The sequence below is a fragment of the Motacilla alba genome, chromosome 1A, assembly GCF_015832195.1.
Source record: "Motacilla alba alba isolate MOTALB_02 chromosome 1A, Motacilla_alba_V1.0_pri, whole genome shotgun sequence".
Taxonomy (NCBI): domain Eukaryota; kingdom Metazoa; phylum Chordata; class Aves; order Passeriformes; family Motacillidae; genus Motacilla; species Motacilla alba.
In genome coordinates, this window is record NC_052031.1 from 38669712 (window position 1) to 38689433 (window position 19722).

Sequence of the window (19722 nt, forward strand, 5' to 3'; positions counted from 1 at the left end):
CTATATTGTGACATTTAAATAGCAGTATCCAAGTAATATGAGTCTACCTTGTGCTACTACTTGTTGAGAAGGTGTGTAAGAGGGCCTTATCTCTTTTAGCCTGTTATTGAAATAGAGAAGCCAGATGAAAGGTGGAAAAGTATATATACAACTGCAAAATTTTAAATTCCTTGCCTAACATCTTGGGAGGCACAGCTATCCAAGGCAGTAGCATATAAACTGTGCCACCTGCTCTACAAACCATTTTTTAAATTTTTTTTTAACACTATCACAGAATTACAGAATGATTTGGGTTGGAAGGGGAGTTTAAAGGTTTTCTAGTCCAACTCCCTGCCATCAGGGTGTGTGTGCTGTGTGCTTCAAGTTTTCTGCCTGTAAGGTATCACAGATGATAGATTTCACAGCTGCTAATACACATCCCATTGATTTAACAGGTTTGCAGAGCTGTTGCGAGGCTGATTTTTATGGATAACATGAAATTCTCACCAGACTCCTGAAATTGAAGCAGCTAAAGAGGCTGTAGTATTGTATACACAAAATTGTAATAAGTTTGTCCTTTCCCTTTTATCCTTTATCCTTTATTCTTTATCCTTTATTCTTTTTCCTGTAAGCAGTGGACTGCTTTGTTTCTACTAACCCTAAAGGTGTTGTAGCAGGGCAATAAGGAAAATTATAGCTACAATCAGTTTGTTGGCATATGAGCTCTTCCCAGATGTAGAACTGAGTACAAGAATTATAATCTGAATCTGTCATCCCCAGAGGCATGATAATGTGCTGTTCCCATCCGTGTTACCAGCCCTCGCTGTTTGATTTGGCTGTTGGCCTTCCTAAATCTGATCTGTTTGAACAACGCTTTAATTTGTCATCATATTCCACTGTACCAAACAAAGAACTCATCCTTACCTTTATTATGTTTTTAATAAGGAGCCCTTGTGCTCCTGTGGGAGAAAAATCAAGTATAAGCTTTCAGCCAATTATGAAACTTACTTGTTTTCAACATCATTGTCTCCTGGTGGGCCTTTTTGTTTAAGGTGACTGTAAGCGTATGAAAAAACCCTTTATAACTAGTTCAACAGATTTGTCCATTGGGCAGAAAATGACAGAAAATATTTAGATCGGCAATTAAGAATATTAGGGCAGTAGGGTCTCACTTTTTATAAAGGAATTAGGAGTTACATTATACACTGAATTGTGAAGTCCCTGTATAGATGAATGTCCTTCACAGAGAAGACATCAATATTTTTTTTAACATTTTAAAATCTCAGTTATTTCAAAGGTTAAAAAAAATCTTAGCAGACAAACTCATTTATCAGTGTTGGTGATGTAAACACTTCATTTTGCTAGTCTAAATATGAATGATAAAATCAAAGTCAAACAGTTTCTTACTTGAAAATAGTTAAATATCTTTTTTTCTTCCATTTTCTTCCTTATTGTCTTATTTTACTTTCTTTGATGATGGATTCTTTCCTCTAAAAATGGGGTTATTTTTCTGGCAAACTTTTTACTAGTTGCTGTCTGTTTCTTCCCCTTACCTGTTTCAAAGGCTTCTGCTCTTATGGTAAAATGAAAGTCTTTTTATGAAAAGTGTTGGCCTTTGGTGGTTTTCAATCCTGCAGCTCAGCATTTCTATTAAGGCTTGTAGAGGCAGTGCACTTGGAGCCCCTCAGATATGTTCTCTTCTGTGAAACAGAAGAAAATTTTTTCTCAGAAAAAATATTCCCCAAAAAATTATTAGTAGCATTTCTCAGAAAAAAATATTTTCTCCACTGCAGGGCATATTTCAAGCAGTTCAGAGGGATAAATTACCCATCAGAATATTCTCAAATGAGAGGGTGCTCTGTTGCAATGCTCACCTGGGTTTTAAAAAACACCCCAAAACCCCCACTGAAATATATGCACTAACCTTAGGTTTCCACTAACCTTATGTTTTCAAGAAGGTCCTAAAGCACAGAAAGGGATGGACTGTTTTGTTCCTATATCCTGAAAGATGAAGGTCAGCGTAACTAAGGCTTCTCCTCAAGTATTCCTATTTAATATATTAGATTGTCTTAAATTCAAAGTATGTGGTAAAAATATTTTCACTTCCTTTCACCCGCCATTGGGGGTTTGACCATTTTAAAGCCACCTTTTTAAGCTTTTTTGATGCAATCATGAAAACTCTTTTAAAGCCAAAATGGGGGGATTGTGAAAGCAACAACCATTTTGAGCCATTTGATCAAATAATCAAACCACTATGGCAATTAGAAGTGCAGATGTAACTCTTTTGGGTCAGCAGACATTAAATAAGAGCTCATTTGTTAAGTTCATTTGACAAAACATACATCAGCTCAGGAACCCCCACTATCGTTTCCCAAGTGGTTCTATGGCTGAGCAGTCCCCAGAACTAGATACCTGGACTGCTCTGGGGAATACAGCCTGGGAACTCTTCCCTTGCATTCCCCTTCTTTTGTAACTTGAAACAAGTTCAAAGCTCTTAGTAAATTATACTTTTTTTCCAGTGCTTAATACAGAGGTTGTTGATGTACTGATAATCTTTTAGCTATTATTTGCTGATATATTTATCTTGGGTGGTAAATTTTTCAGACGATGACTGGGCATAAGCTGGAGCAATCACACAGTGAGCAACAATTTTTCAATTACTTGTTTGACACATCTGAGGAGTCAGAAGTAGGATTCATCCTATGATCCCTTATTGAATATCTGTAATTTTTTTGTGCAGCTCTTTTTCAACATAATTTGTACCAGGTAGCCAGACTGTAGATCCATGAAATTGGCAAAGCTGTAGAATTAAATATTTGGCATGGTCTCTCTCATAGCCTATTTGCAAAATAAATACATTCTTCTTGCTGTCAGTTGCCTTATAGAGAATTAAAGCTGCAGGTTCATGGTTAATCAACATTGTAAAGCTGACTATTTGTAGTTAAGACAAATAGTTTCTTTTAATGGATTCTGGAGATTTTAATGGGAAAGTAAACAATGTTGAATTTGAAATTACAAATGTTAAATATTGGACACCAGACTCTAAAAGTAATTTTCATTTTTTTCAGGGAATAAAACTGTACATGGGGTTTCAATCAGAGTGCCTTTAATTCTTTAATTAAAGTGTAGTTTTATGAGTAAATGATGTACCAAAATATTTCCACCTAAAACACTTGTCAAATAATTTATAGCAGCAGTAACTGTGTAGAAATAATGATGTGTTGTGTGAAAATTTGTGCCCAAGAAAGAAAGATACTACATTTCAGTGAAAAAACTGTTTACTGTGAATACTTTGCCCTGCTCTAGTTGCAAAGAATACCAACAGTTTGCTTTTCATGAGTCCCATGATTTCAGAGGAAACCTTTCTGGATGTCCTCTTTTTTTCTGGGTCTCTGAAGTCCTGTAAAGGTCAATAGCAAGCTCCCTCTGGGAGACATCCCTTTCCATCCTGTCTTCAGCTGTACCTGTTTTTCTATTTGCTCTATTCCTTCTGTGAGCAAAAGATCTGATTACAGTTGGCAATGGATTTCTGCTCTGGTTCCATTTTCTTCAGATCAATGATTTCAGACTCAATTACCTCTACATGCCTTTCCGCCTCCACCACCTGATTCTCCAGACCATTAAATTATGCAGTGAATGAATCACTTTTATTCTCCAACAAAGGAAAGATTTCTTTCAATTTGTGCAGATTAGCATGGAGGGCTTCCAGGAAAGGCTTAGGGAAAATTTTCTTACCATGAGAATGGCAATTTGAAGGTGGTGTGTGCATAGTGTGATTCAGAAGCTGGATTCCCTTACTAAGGACTTTGCTATTTAGTGATCTTTTGCCTTGAATTTCTGATTTTGGGTTAATGTTCATCATTCAAAAGCCCCTTGGCTATACTGACTCCAGAAGGTTGTATTCTTACGGTTGCCTGAAAAGGCAGTTCACAGAATGGCTGCTTGAGTTGGAAGGTCTCTGGTGGGTTCAGCTTTGTGGACTGTTGATGATACAGCCCTATAAAAAATGAGCAGAGCCCAGACTGTTGTGCTGCTGTTTCAGAGTTGTGAGTGCAGCAGTAGCACCCAGCCCTTCTCTCTCTTTGGAGGGGTGGGATGCTTGGGCCAGACACCTGCAGGTGTTGCTTATTTTATGGCCTCTGACTCTGGGTGTTGGTGAACTATGAGAAATGTGAATTCTATGTATTCTGATTAAGGTCAGGATATGAGGTTTGTTTTGTCTGAATATTTAAAAACTGAACTTCAACAGTGTAAATAAACACACAACCTTTTTTTTTAATATTGAAAAACATAAAATCTTTGTGCAAATTTCTGCTTTCTAGCTTCTGCAATCGTTTGCTGGAGCTCTTGTCCTTTATTTTCCTTTTGCACTTTATCATTACAACCAACAACAAAATATTAACATTTATAATACAATTATTAATAAAACAACACTAACAGGTCTCCTGTAAATACGTGTAAATACATGCTTAGATATTAGAACTAACACCATGAACTGTGCTGCTGATTTGTAATTCAGAATAGTTCATATTACAGAATGTGTCACTTGGAAACAAATACTCAAATGTTTCCAAATCTTCAGTCTTCAGAAGGTCTCATTTTTAATTAGAAAGGGATTGCAGTAATATGACCTGTGCAAAAGCTAAATCTGGTACACAAGCAGGCAAAGTTAAGTAAATGAAACAAAAGGAAATCTGGTTTAAATGATTTTTTCTCCAACCTTTTCATATAGATCTCTTAAAATACAAAAAAAAGAAAATCAAAACTTTTTCAGTGACCTCTTTGTAGTGTTTTCAAAATTCAGAAACATGGAGTTAGAACAAAGTTCTATTTTAAGTAGATAAAGTAAAATATTTACAGTAATGTATTTTCATTATTATTAGATTAAAAAAATTGAATTATATTTTTTACAAACCTTCAGAACATGCAACAGCTCTATATTGCAGTAAAATCTACTGGAAGAAAACTCAATGTATAAAGAAAATATTATATAATTATATGTTTTTCCTGTTGCTCGTATATATACATACATACACATATACATACTTGTCCTACATCTTTTTGGAGTTTTTGAGAGTTTTTTTCTGCCTAAGATGTATCCTTTTCAGAAGTCACTTTTAAAGAAATAGGCAAGAGTTATCATGGATGCATTAGCAAACATCTGGAAATTGTTTGAGGATAAGTCAGTAGCTGGAATAATCTCACTCCCCCTGAATTTTCATCAGTGAACCTACTCCGTCATGTTGCTCTCCTTTTCTACTCAACTGCTTCAAAGTTAGAAATATCTCATATCTTAAATGTGTACTGCAGGCTTCTTTGCCATATTTTGAGTGAAAATAATCTGCAGCCATGTAAGAGATGTAAAGGGAAATTAATGTGTATTTGCATAATCAATTTGGCTCTCAGGTTTTTGGTTCCTATTTTTTTGTTGTTTTTTGTTTTGTTTTTATTTTTAATAGTTGTATAAAAATACATAACATTGGTTGGAAAAAATTGCTATTACAATTCCTTTCCTCTCTGTTCTCTCTCGTGTAAGAGGATCACCCACTATCTTTCCCATAATATTTTTCCCCAACTTTCATGTGGATTTCTTCCCAAACTGAGACAGTGTGTTTCAGTGCCATCTGTTGACTCCAAGCAACATTGCTCCATTGTTTTAATAGCTGTGGGGAAGAACATTTGCTGATACAAATTAGTATGGGATTCAAAAACAGGGATCAAATAAAGTTACGTGGCCTGTATATATCATTCTGGCAAGGTGCAGAAGAAATTAGATGCAGCAGCAAAACAAAGGAAGCTTTTCAATAAGAGATGCTTCTTAGTGTAAATTAAAATGAGTTTTGCATAATTAATGCATTATCCGGAGATCAAGTCCATAGAAAAATGGCACAGGAAACTAATAGAGGAAGAACAAGTTAGATGCCAAGGCATTTGTCTGCTCCCCAGAATAACTTCTATATTTATGCCCAAATGCTCACTAAATCTCACTAAGATGTTTTACTTCTCCTAGATCAAGCTCCCTAGAAATAATAGTTTCAAATGTTAAGTACCTTCAGAAGAAACTCAGAGCAAATAAACCATGACCAAGCTAGTTCTGACTTTCCATAAAATCTCCTGAAATATTAGATCTGAACACAGCTAAGGAATCTCTGAAAATATGTAGGAAGGAGAAAGCAAATTCTACTTTTTTAACTGTTTTATATTTTTTCAATATTTTTAGAGCTTTTTGCACTTCTCTTTGTGGCTACATATGAAAACACCTAAAACATGAATAAAGCAAAAGGAAGATAGGCCTAATCTATCTCAATCCCACTCCCAGGATGTCCTTTTATGCCTTTATGGTGAGCCTAGTTTGCAATTTTGTAGGGAATAAACCAAAAGTAATGGGTAAATCAGGGTATTGAGAATGGAAAAAATGAGTCTTTACACTGAACAGTTGGAGAGATTTTAATGAAACTTTAAAAGAAATGAATACAGCCAATTAAATTGTCTTCTCCCAGGCTGCATTTTGATGATGTAAGCACACTACACAGAATTGTTATTGGTTAAAAGGGACAGAAAATTTCTAACAGGATATTGAAATAGAAAGTTTCTAACAAAAATAAACTCTAGCATTCCCAAGCACTGCTAAATAAAACCCCAAACCAACACCAAACCAGAAAAAGGAAAGCGGTGCTTTGCTTTTTTGACTAGGAAGAAATATGGAAAAAAAGCGCAGCGAAGTCTAGAAAAAGAATGTCCTGAGAAGTGGGGCTGACAATGAGCTTTTGACTGACTGCCCAGAGCTGTGACTCTGTCTTTTCTGTTGCTTGGCAACTCCATGTTATCACAAAGAAACTGATATTAAGTTGGAACAGGCTGGATATGGTAATTTACGTGGGAAGATACTCTTGCAGTGGGAAAACCATTTTATTTCTAGTTTCTGTCAGCATAAGTAGGTTTCACATGATGAACTGTAGTACATCCCCTGCCGGGTGCATTTTACCTAAAAAGGTAAAGAGTGACTCTGCCTTGGAAAGAGGCTGTGCAGAAAAAAACAAAACCAAAAAAATCCCCCACCTTGTTATTCATTAGACCTGCTCCTTGTGTCTACTCAGACATTTCTTCTAGTGGCAGTGACAAAAGCTTGTTTTCATATTTGTGTGGATTTAGTGCAGATTAGAGAGATGGAACTTGATCATTATCATTTATACCATCACATTCCCTAAGAACTCTTGAGATTTGCTTAAGACCTCCCTGTTTTATATAAACATCAGAAGATGATCCTTGCTTTATCTGAATAGTCTTTTCTTTTGCACTGGTAATAGTTAGGTGCTAAGTTTCAACTGCACTTTATTTCTTCTTTATTGAAAGAAGACACTGCATGTGCAGCAGCTAGAGAATAATTTGAAGACTGTGATAGAAACTGTCATTCAAGTTTGGATTTTTCTAGTATTGTATGACTTGGAAAGGTGTCTGTTGAGCTATATGGAGAGAACGGCAAGCAAAATAATTTTGTAAACATATGTAGAGCAAATAATTTCATGAAAGCTTAGAGCCATAAGAGACATGTAATCCATAATGATATTTTTACTTTTGGGTTTCGGTCTAAGATTTAATTAGAAAAAGAGAAATCACAGAAGATTCAGGATTTAATGCAAAGCCCTTTTTTCTTAAACGTCTGATTTACTCATAACTCAATTGAACTGCTAGCACAACCTCTCTGCATATCCGTCCTGCGTAATTTCTAGTAATTTAACACCATCATGCAGTCCTACAAGTAGGGAAGTACTTCACATGTTTTCAGGACTCCCTGTTCTGGCTTTGGTCAGCAAAACACTTCCTGGCTCCAGGCTTCTCTGTACTGCAGAGTTAACTTGAAATATAACTCATTTTGTGCTCTTGGCTCAAATCCCAAGCATATACAAAAACTTCTGACTTGAGTATGTTGATACTGTTCAGCTGAAGGGATTGGCCTGGACTGTCAGAAGGCACAGGCAGCAGCTTCAGTCAACATAGCTAATATAGCTATCCGCTGCTGCCTCAAGGACTTGTCTTCATTGCCAAAAAAGGTGTATTTTTGCTGTGGGATAATTAGCCTGATTTAACAATTCTAATTTAAAATCAAGCTCTTAATTTCTTTTCTTACAAGGAAGACATTGCTTCCCTATTAACTCAGAGTGTCCCTTTTTGCTGAGATGAAGGTAACTGAGGAGGAGTGACCTGTGCAATGAAAAGAGCCCACAATGTCCTAGCCATCAAATAGACCCAGAGACTGCAAGCAAAGTCCTTATCTGCAGTGAGCCATGGTGGAGAGTAACTCCTTTTCTTACTTTTCAGTTGCCCAGCACAGAATGTATCAGCTTGCATCCTATCTACCAAACTAATGAGATTGTCTCTTTTTTAATTTACCACATTGCATCCAATAAATCAAAAAATGCTCTGGGCTGTTATCTGACTTGGAGGAGAATAATTGGTACTCACTCCAGCAGCAAGCCTGGTTTAATTAAAACATAGTGTATTTCCCAATAAGGTAGTGACCAATTTTATTTTGAGTGCAACCTAACACAACTTTACCACAGAATTGAACAGATGAACTTTACCTTGAAGCTTTTGATAATTTTAAACTGAGTTCCCTTGCTAAATCATGGAGATCTGATTTCCTACACCCCCTTACCACTAAGCAGTTAGGGAATAACTTTACCCACTGTAACTGTTGCCTTCCAAGCTAACTGCTGGCAAGCACCATCTGTTTCCTAAGCCCGGCATTAGGGTAACATAGAGCTTGCAGGCAGTCTCCCACAATTTGTGCTCATCACATTCACAAGCACTCGCTGTAGAGTGTTTTCTATGCCAGGTAGCAGCATCCTCTGGTTTGCGTGCCAAGCTGGACTAAGGGTAGCAAAACAGCAGCACCTCCTCTGTGTGGCAAAAAAAATACCACTATACTTTCCATCATCTGGGGCTGGGTTTGTGTTTGATTTTAGATTGAATGTGTTCTTTAAAGGGTTTGATGACTTTTACTAAGAAAAAAATATTTTTGACTTTTATTAAGAAAAAATACACTAACTGCTTCCTGTAGAACCTATGTTTTCTGCATGCAGTATTTCTCACTGATGAAGAAAAATTACTGATTTTTTAAAATTCTTGAATTCTGATGAGCACAGAATAAATAAGTGTACAAATATGAGACAGGAAAGAAATAGTTAGGAGTAACTAGCCAGCAACTTTTGGGGGTACACTGAGCAAGGCAGTGGTACATTGACCACAGGAAGGAGTGGAGCTCTGGGGGAGTTGCTGTGGGCAGACGCAAAGGCGAGAGATGCCTCCTGTTGTGGCCAAGTGGAGCTCTTCAAGAGCATTACTCGGAGCCAAGAGTAGTTCCCAGGACTGGGGAGATGCTGAGAGCCACCATTTCCATCTTGCACACCATGCCCATTAGCACCTCCAATTAGTTTCATCTCATCATAGTCTCAGAGAGTATGTTCAAAAGAGGGCGGGAGCCAGAAGAGTTTTAGCAAAAAGAGAACCTCTTTGTTCCCAGCACTACCCAAGTGTCCCATATAAGACTAGATTAGTCAGTGAGTGCTACTTGCCACTTCCAAGATTTTTTATTTCATGTCTGTCTCAGTTTTCCTATGACTGTAGGACTGAATTTACTCAAAAAGTGAACTAGATTCAGAAACAGTGTCTCATGTTAATATTATCAGTGGCTCATATTGATGTTATGAAGTTAACTTTCTCAAGTAATTTCTATAGTTATGGCTGCTTGTTGGTTTGCAAGGATTGGTACAGAAAAGAACAGGGAAGCAAATTAAAATAGGAAATAATTAGGAATAACTCAACTTCTTTTTTTTTTAGTGGTAGGGTTAGCAACTAAAAAGACAGTACATCTCCTTTGTTCAAGTAAAATCTTAGCATGGGGAATTACAAGGTGCATGTGTGTTTCCCTCAGGATACAGAAGAGCCCCAGAACCTGTAGGTGAAGAGACAGATGTGTTGAGCCAAGGTGCAAAAGTTTTTTTGTGCCTAGAATGCAAAAGTAATGAATGGGCTGTAGAGCCAAAAGGTGTGGGATTGGGAAGGCAGTACATTTGAGTTTGAAGTACTAAAACACCAGTAAATCAGGACAACAAAGTATTCAAATCTTCTAAATGTTAAAATAACCCCACCCTACAAACAAAAATATTGGCAGAAACCTTCACGCCCTCCAATAACATTGAGTATGACTCATGGTTTTGTGAATTTTGATGTGTGGTGGCACAGAAACTGTTCTATCTATTACTGACAGATGGAAGGTTTCTTAGTTTTAAAAAGATGAAAACAGCTTGATCTCATGTACCTTGGTTTAAAAATAAAGCTCTTTTTATAGCATGTCTCAATTTTGACAACCACACTGTGCTGTAAACATTAGATTCCAAGTATAAGCATATTTTAAAAGGCTAAACCAGGCTCTTATTTTAGGGGTAGCCGGATCCACCTCCTTGTGAAGTCTTCAGCAAGAGGAGTCACAGCTGAACATAATGGCTCTTTGTTTTTAACTCCAAAGTTTGTGGGTTCAGTTTTGATTTTAAAAAGGCATCTCCTGATTTGGTAACTTGCTTAAATTTAATTTCAAATGTGTGTAAATTCTGAAGGTTTTTTTTTTTTTTTTGTGATTGTAAGCATAGAATAAATCTGCAGGAGTGAAATGCAATTGAATATATAAGTAAAATGATTTCTTCTTAATGTTGCAGAGCACAGATAACTCAAATATATCTATAATTGCTCAGAACAAAAAGTGCTTTGACAATGATATTGTTTGCTCAAAGAATGTTTTCATCACTGTTGGAGACACTGAGATTTATTTTAGTGAACCTTCTGAGAAGCAGGTTAGTTATTTTCTTTCCTTTTTTGGTTGCCCTTTAAGATAAGCACTGCAAATTTACAGCTCTAAAGGAGCATGTTTTTGGAAAGCATCTTTCAGTATGAGTTAATGTAGTACAAGTGTTTAGGCCTGGATAAAGCAGCCAGTCCCAGGACACACTTTTTTTTTCTCCCATTTTTTTTTTTTTCAAGTTCTTTTTGTCATAAAAAGAAGATGGCCCAAAAGTCTCAAGGAGTTGAAACATACTGGCATTTATGAGTTTCTTTCAGTTGTTTTAGAAAGAGAAACCAAAGTATGAAGCAAACTTGAATGACTGAAAAGGCAAAATATCAAAGTATTAAGCAGCAGCTCTCCTAATATTATTGATTCAGCTATATCTAAAGTGTATATATGTGTATATATATATATATCTATATATATATAGTATATATAAAGTACTATGCTAAAGTATTCTTCAGTATATACTCTGCTGTTATCTGGTGGCATTACTTTAGTAGATCTTAATTAATATTCATTTGTGTCAGAAGACCCTAGAGGCACAGGAAAACAAATCTAACTATCAGCTCTGGAAGGCTGGATATTATACTGTGATACACTTTCCAGAACAGGACATTACAATTCTGTGGGACAAGAAGACAATGATGCATGTAAAAGTTGGACCTCGATGGAAGGTGAGCCAAAATATAACCCCGAGATTTTGTGTAGATTCTCTGTATTCCTAATGGGATCTTTTATTGAATAACTGTGATAGTCTTTTCTCCAAGACTAACTTTCCCACTGATATAGCTTGTTCAGCTACTAGTATTTCCCAGGTAAGAAGAGATGAAGAAAGCATCTTCTGAAGAGAAGGAGTGTTTCGTACATCTGCTCACTCTGTGGCTTGATATACTGTAGCTTTGGAGATACGCAGTGATTCAGCTCTGACTCAGAGATAACTTTGGGGGCTGGAAAGGGAGGGGTAGTTTTTGAGTTAGCCAGTTCACTGCATGTTTTCATTGACTGGAGCCAATGGAAAAGAATCTTCTGTGCCCAGGGACATGGAAGATGGCAAGTTTGTAGTACAGATTGCATAAGACTGCTGTTAGAACTGCAACCTGGAATGTAGTGGAGGCTTCTGAGATGAACAGATGGAGTCACATGTTTGCTTTAATTTAGAAAGAAAAAATGCAGAAAAAGATGTAGAAAAAAACCTTACATTTCAACCTAATGGGCATGTTGTGACAGAATTCAGTCATGATGCAAGGAGGAATTCAAGGCTTCTTTTTTTTCCCAGTTGCTCTTCTCTTTTCCATTCCTATATCATGTAATTTGGTGTCTCTGCAACTCAGTCATTGGGTGCTGGCAGAGTAACCATATCAGTGCAATTCAGAATTACGTCTCTTTGTTTCAAACATGAACATATGTATGAAGATGGGGCTTATTCAGCAAAAGAAAAAAAAAGAAAAAAAAGCATGCTAGTCTAGAATACAATATCAGATTTTTTGAAGTGGAAGTCAAAGCTATAATGATGATCTAATGTGGTTTTACAGCAAAATTATTATAGGCTTCTGTCTAAATAGCCATAAAATACTTAATTCACCAGCAAATTGATTTATTAGCCATTAATACACACAGAGGAAAAAAAAGGTCTTCTGTTTTTGGGTAAGCTAGCAGGGAGCTGAGTTCTACAGGTTGCATTTAGGAACACCAATACTTTCAGTTCCTTTCTGTTTCCAACGACTGTTTCTTCCAGAGGCTCCAGTTAAGTAAGATGTCTGCAGCAGACCTTAAGAAAAAAGAACTCATTAGTGTGAGCCACAAAAAAAAAATCCTAAAAATACTTTTAGGTTGAGCCACCCTAAAAATCCAACTCTACTTTTTATTTCGTTGCAGGAATGTCAATTTTCCTATATATTTATATAGGTATGCATGTATACATAGTTTTTCCATCAGCAGCATATGCCCGAGAAAGTTGCAGCTGTCTCTTTTATAATTGCTATTACAAATGTTCTAGCTATTGTGAACTAAAATTAGAGACAGCAATTTTTAATGACAACAACTAGTCAGGCTTCACAATCATGAGGTAATTCACCTGAACTTTTGACTTTTGGACTGGAATCACTACTGAGCTTTCAGAAAAAAATATTACTAGATTCCAGTCTGTTTTCACAGGCAGGCAGTAAGAAGAAGTTCTGGAAAATAAGAGGAAAACCACAGATTTCTGTTAAAAGATATTTGCAATATGGAACTGCAGAATGTCGGATATTTTCAAAAGGATAAGTCAGATTTACATTCACCCTTTTTATTTAAAAAGTTTTATATTCCATGTGTGTCATTTGTGTCAATTATTGACTGTAAGTTTATGAAAAAACATTTTTTTCTCTTTCAGGGCAAACTGGCAGGCTTGTGTGGAAATTTTGACAAATATACTTCAAATGATCTGACTACATCAAACAACATGGAAGTGAGAAATGCACAGGTGTTTGGAGACAGCTGGGTATTAGGACAGGTAAGTCCCATGTCCAACAAAAATGTAGAGAAAAAAATTATCATTTTAATTTGTAAATGAGCACATTATAAGTACATGACATAAAGGTATTTTCTAAAATTATGGTTCCTGTATAAGAGGGTATTTTAATTTTGTGTCTGTAGATTTGAAATGTGTTGATAAAATTGTTAAGTCATAGTAAACAGATACAGGATTTAAGTGGTCTTTAGGGAAGGATATGTTTTCCCCTGTGTAAGACAATTATAGCTGCCAGCATTTCAGTGTTTTCCAAAGTAAGGTACACTGCTTGTAGTATTTTTGATTCGTCCCAATTTTAAAAACCATTGTAATTTCTCTGGGGTTGGAGGCATCAGGATACTGAAAAAAAACAGAATCTGAATGCTGGAAAAAAGAGGCCTGGAAGTGTTCCTTTCTGAACACTGAAAATAAAATGAAGATTTATTTTAGTGGCACTTTGTAAACAGAGTAAACTGACAAAGCAGAGGTGGTGAAGGGATGGGCAGAAAAGGCTCAGAACAGCAGCAGGCACAACCCAGTACGGAAACTTGGTTTCTGAGGAGAAGGGCTAGGAGGATGCTGTAGGGAGTGAATGGTTTATAACACCATTTGGTGTTACAAATGCTTTATAACACCCACTTATGGTGCAACTCTAGTTTATAACACAGGAGAATAGGTATTTCATTAATTTGTGCTGAGAAGATAGCCTTGTAAACCTCCTGAAAAACTATTTTTTATAACACACTCCTTTTGGATGTCTGTCAGGACCACTTTTTAATCTGTTCTTTTCTTGACACAGCAGGAAATTGACCAAATATCTCTCACCTCATGGAAGAATGCTTTGGAATAAAGATTTTGAGGCTTCTCTGCCTCAATATCTCCCTTCAGATGTATTTTATTCTGTTTAAATTTCATAAGCAAGCACGGCAAATGTGTGGAGTTATACTGCTCATCTAGAAGGTCCTACGTAAACAAATGTGTGAATACTTGATATCAAGTTCATGAATTTTTCAATTTATCTATTCAGCGGCTCCCTTAAAAAGGTGTATAGTGTTTGCATAGCACATGAACTTGTAGGGTGTTATAACTTTTGCTTATGCATCTCAGACTAGCACCTTACTTTTTGGTGGAGATACATATCTGTAAAATCTCATGGAATCTATGTCTGCCAGAGCACTCAGGATCTAAGTTCAGCCTTGCTCTTGCTGGTTGGCTGTGCTCAAGCAGACTTGGCACTTCATCTGCCCCTGCAGTAGGCCTTCGGGATTTTTTCAGAAAGGACCTTTGGCCTATTGTAAAGATGTATCCTGGTCACCATTTCTGAAAAATTGAAATACTTTAAAGGGGTATTTGATAGCTGGAGGCCTAGAACCCAGCTCTGGGAAATGAGCTTGTATTAGCACTGTGAAGCAGGAGATGCTTCCAGGGCTTCTCCTTCCTGGGAGTGGCAGCACATATCCTCACAGCAATGTCTGGGCACAACAGGTGGGTGATTGCACTGCAGCTGAGGCAGCTGTGGACATCCCAGTGGTGCCTATGCATTCATTGTCACACCCTCCTGGTGCATTACACCCACCTTGCCTGCTGCACCAACACAGCATGGTTTCAGATGAACTCGTGTTCTCTAAGCTGAGTGTCCCTTTCCTCTATTTTTCTGTTCCTTTTTTTTTTCTTTTTGAAGAGATCCTAGAAGTGATGTAGTTGTATCTCACCCATTTTTTTTTATCTTGATGATCTTTGACTCTGTATTTTAATGAGTTGTTCCCTTCCTACCACTGCTTCTTTATTTGAACTTACAGGGCTAAAGCCATCTGTAGTATGACTCCATTTAAAGTCAGTGAAAACCACCCAGGATGGATTTGGACCACGTATTTGTTTGTGATGTTACAGTTGGTTGCTCTGGTAATGATTATAATGTGTCACAAAGAAAACATTTTGTCTTTATGCACTGAGCAGACAGCAGGAACATTTTAGTGCTTTAGAAAAAAACAAAAAGATTATTTTTTGGTGCAAATGTTTTCAATTATAAAAACAAATCAAGGAAAGAAGATGAAGTAGATAGAATTGAAATTTTTTATTTTCTGATTATGAAAGTATTGAATTATATGATACTGTGGTGCACCTGAGTCTGTGATAAACACACCTACCTATAAAATTTTTGTGGGTTTTCTGCTTGTTTTCAAGTGTAAGAGCCCAAATGAAACACTGAGACCATGTGAAGTACATCAGAGCAAGTTCCCTTATGCAAAAAAGGAATGCTCAATTTTATACAGCGATCTTTTTGCACCTTGTCGCAATGTGGTAAGTTTATTAAATATCCAAGATTGCTCTCATGAAAATAATAAAATCCAGTAATTAATTTCTTCTTGCCAGTACCCTCCATCTGAATGTGAGGATACAGAGTAAAGCCCTGCAAGTATCTGTGTGGGTGGGCTATATTTTTGCAGAGCTCCTTGTTCCTTTCAAGACTGGAATCTAAACATAAAAGTGGTAACAGAGTTGTGAGTTAGTCTACTGAATAATCAAGGTTCCAGCCTCTTTAGGTTTTATTTATACCTTTTATCTGTATAGGCAGCTAAGTTTTACAAATGGTACATTTGTATAAATTGAGGGATTCTAAAGTAAGTGTATGTGTAATGCACCTACAGCTTAGTTCAAACGGTTTTATTTTGTTGTGTCCTGCTTTATATAGAAAGAAATTTGAGAGAGCAAGATTTCTGCTTCTGAGCTATTGGTATTTTTAATTGTTTGGCAGCTTATTGTCTGGTTTTATCAAAACTCTGAGGTTTGGTATCCTTGTTTTCCCAATACCTGGCTGAGTATGAGTTAAAAGAGTCACAAGAATGTCTCTCAGTTCAGTCTAGACAAGAAGGAGACAACGCTATTTTGTGTGGTAATCTTTTATTCCATTTCAATCCACCCATTATCAATGCAAGACATGCTTTATACATTTTCCCTATTCCTAATTTTAGCCTCCCAATGGTATTTAGGTGCTTCTTTACACCTGTACAAGCAAAAACCACTACGACATTTCATCTCAGTCTCTTAATTTCTTCATGATTATTAATACTAAGTGAGATCATTAGCTGTCTCAGCTGAACCTCCTGACTTTCAGAACTGAAGCTGGATATCAACATGGTTAGGAATTTGCCTGTGAAGGAGGTTGCAGTAGCTTAACCCAAGAGATTTATTAATGTTGACTTAAGTTACTATGTAAAGAATTTTTTGAACATGTGCCTGAGAACACAGTGATGAGTGTATTTTCGAAGTGGCAAATAATAAATAAAAATGGAACTTTTGACAGTCTTTAAGAAACTGTATTATTATAACAAAGAAAGATCTTTTCTCTTGAATGATCCTTTTACTATATCTTATCCATGTTATGATTAGAATTTGCAAATATTATGCTAGAAATTTAGCACAATTACGATAAAAAAATCTATGCCAGGAACATGTAATTTAATTAGTGGTCAAGTATTTTCACACGTATGCATCTATCTTGTATGGGAGAGTCTGCAAAGCAAACATCTTTCATGTGTTTTTAGAACCCACTAATCAGCATGTGAAAGTACAGCTCCTGCAAATGTAGAGTGAACTCCTATCAAGGGCATGTGCAGCTGACTGCTGGGTGAGGAACAGGGTGCCAAGAAAAAAAGCCCGAGCAGAGACTGACGCTGGGGGCAGGGAAATAACAGAAAACAAAGATGGGGGGTTCTGATGTGCTTATTGTTGCTCCTGCTGTGTGGGAGGAAGGTCCTGCAGTGCGTGCAGGCAGGCTCCTGTTTGTGGGACAGGCAGCCTTGCAGTTCAGCTCAGGCTGCAATACCAGTTTGCAGAGAGGCAGAATCCTGCATCTCTGGCTGGCAGCAACTGATGGATTGCAGTTGCCCAAACAAGCACTGAATTCAGCAAGGTCTGTGGAACCTGACCATGGAGAAAAAAGGGTCTTCCTCCTAATTCCTGAACTCAGCAGGGACTTTGGCCCAAGGCTTCCAGTTTGTCACAAGAGCAGGATATTGCTGACCCATGGAGAGATGCTGTTCTGCAGGCATGAGAGACAGATTGAGATATTTGGAGCCAGTTGGCTGTTAGGTGATTTCTACAAAGCTACTACTGTCACTTTCAATGGAGCTAGTTCTCGTGTGTGTCCCCCACATCCCCAGTGGTATCCTTGTTTTCAAAACAAGAAAAAGAATGAAAGCACAATAACATGTCTCTGCCCTTGATCCAGTCCCTGCCAGCTTCTAGCAACTGCCAGCTGAGAAGCTGTCTTCATGTTAGATAAGTAGTGCTTTGTTACTCTGGTGGTATTTCTGTAATCTGACATGTGCCATTTGAGTGCTTTACAGCTGAGCTAGACCAGAGACTAAACTGAAGAGAAGCATTGCTTTAAACATTCCATGTGTTGAGTAAGAACACTGTTTTGGAAATGTTGCTCAACATTACAAAAAAGATGATTTAAACTCAAGAAATAGTGTATCATGTAAAATCATGAAATATTGTGATAGGATTTTAGAGAACGTGGATTTCTGATCTAATGAAGTTTTGTGGGCAAATTACATTAAAATCTTGGTAAGTGCAGAAATATTTTGTTTTTCTGCACAATGTCACCAGTGGTCTTAAGCTTTCTTCCCCTGGGAAACCTCCCCTTTATAAATTATTACTTTAATATCTTGGTAATCAGAGTCACAGCTCTGATTTTGTTGTTGTTCATGCAAAACTGACAGGATGACTACAGATGGCAGTATTTGCCCTATAAAAGCAGAACTGCCAGCTTCAATAATTCTTTAAAATCAATGAACAGCAAGTGTGAACACAAGCATGTTTGTTTGTAGACACTGACTGAATTTTTCTTTTGACCTTTAACTTAGGTATAAGCTGATCATTTGAAGTGTATATATAAGTGTGTAGAAGGATGCCCAAACTTTGGAAAATATCTTATTTTTGCATGTAATTCTTTCAGTCAGACCAGAAGTAAAACTCCTTCTGCAACTGGAATTTGTACAGCTCATGTAATTAAGTCAGCTGTTTTTGTTCTCTCCCCTCCCAGATTGATGTGACTTCTTTTATCAAAAATTGTCACACAGATACATGCAACTGCAATCTTGGTGGGGACTGCGAGTGTCTGTGTACCAGTATTGCAGCTTATGCCCACAAGTGCTGCCAGCAAGGAGCAGCGATTCACTGGCGATCTCCTCTGCTCTGCGGTATGTACCTGGGCTGGCCACGCTCCAGAGCTCATCTCACAGGCATCTCTGACTTTTTCCTGCCCAATTATACAAATATGACAGAAGCAGGTGGATAATAAATATAGTTCACATCTCTCAAGTTGTCTCTGTGTTAGCTGTGTCATCCTTATACACTCAAATTCACTGTCTTGCTGAAAAGGGCTGGCTGTGCTTAGGATGTGTCAGTGCAGAGACTGTGGGAAAGGCACTGCTGGATGCCCATTTTTCTGTGTAGGGCTCCAAAGAGACCCGGTCTGTTCTTTTCTTTGACAGCAAGAAGGGTTCTTAGCCGTAGAATGATTCCTGCTTCAGTTCTGCTGTAACTGAACAAGTCTAAGAAAATAAAATCACTGACTGAAATATCTTGTGAGACATGAAACTTCCTCTCCTGAAAGTGAGCTTTACATTTTTAGGATGCAGAAAGACATGGATTCTCTTGTTACTACTAATAATAATTATAATAGTAATAACAATAATAATATGCTTGTTTTCTTTTTCTTTTAGCTTATGACTGTGACTATTACAACCAAGGTATGTACTATTTTATATTCTTGTTTAAAAAACTTGATCAATTTATGGACTTTTTCTTTGACTTGATGTATGTAGTTTTAACATTACTTTTATTTTTAATGAGTAAAGGTTAGTGGCCCAGCTGTGTTGAATGATCCTAGCAATCCCTAATGCCTCCATTAATAAGTTCATAATGTTCAGTGTTGGGGGTAGATTGATCCATCATCCTACAACATATGGTAGCAGTCAGGGAGAAGCTCTAGAAGGACATTTCCTTGTGTTTGTACTGTAAATTTCAGAGCTGGGACCTACAATATTTGGGCATTGATGGACTGTGGGATTTTGTGCACAAGTCTCATAATACTGTACTGTAAAAAGAACAGTACCTTAGAATGAGAGTGGTATTCATTTCACAGAATGAATTCCTGTGTCATCCCCTGTACTGTTTGAATACTGTGCACATACTTTATAGGGAGCAATAGATACTGAAAAGGGAAACTTGACTAATTGCAATGAATGAATGAATCTGAATTTTAATGTATATTTTTGATGACTAGGATGACTCGCATCTTATAATCAGGATCATTATAGAGATGATTTTTTTCTCCTCCAGTCTGGCCTACTGTAGTAATAGCATGTAGATCTTGCTAGGTGTAGCTGCCTTCCCACAATTA

General features: G+C 37.1%; 1 protein-coding gene across 1 annotated transcript in view; it reads left to right on the forward strand.

Annotated features, from left to right (window-relative positions):
• Positions 1–19722, forward strand: part of OTOGL (otogelin like) — a 94262-nt gene that overhangs the window by 40436 nt on the left and 34104 nt on the right. The window contains exons 27-32 of the mRNA XM_038154548.1: positions 10695–10829; positions 11350–11496; positions 13194–13313; positions 15495–15611; positions 18361–18517; positions 19043–19069. Of these exons, the coding sequence (XP_038010476.1) occupies positions 10695–10829; positions 11350–11496; positions 13194–13313; positions 15495–15611; positions 18361–18517; positions 19043–19069 (703 nt within the window). The remainder of the gene's footprint in view (positions 1–10694; positions 10830–11349; positions 11497–13193; positions 13314–15494; positions 15612–18360; positions 18518–19042; positions 19070–19722) is intronic.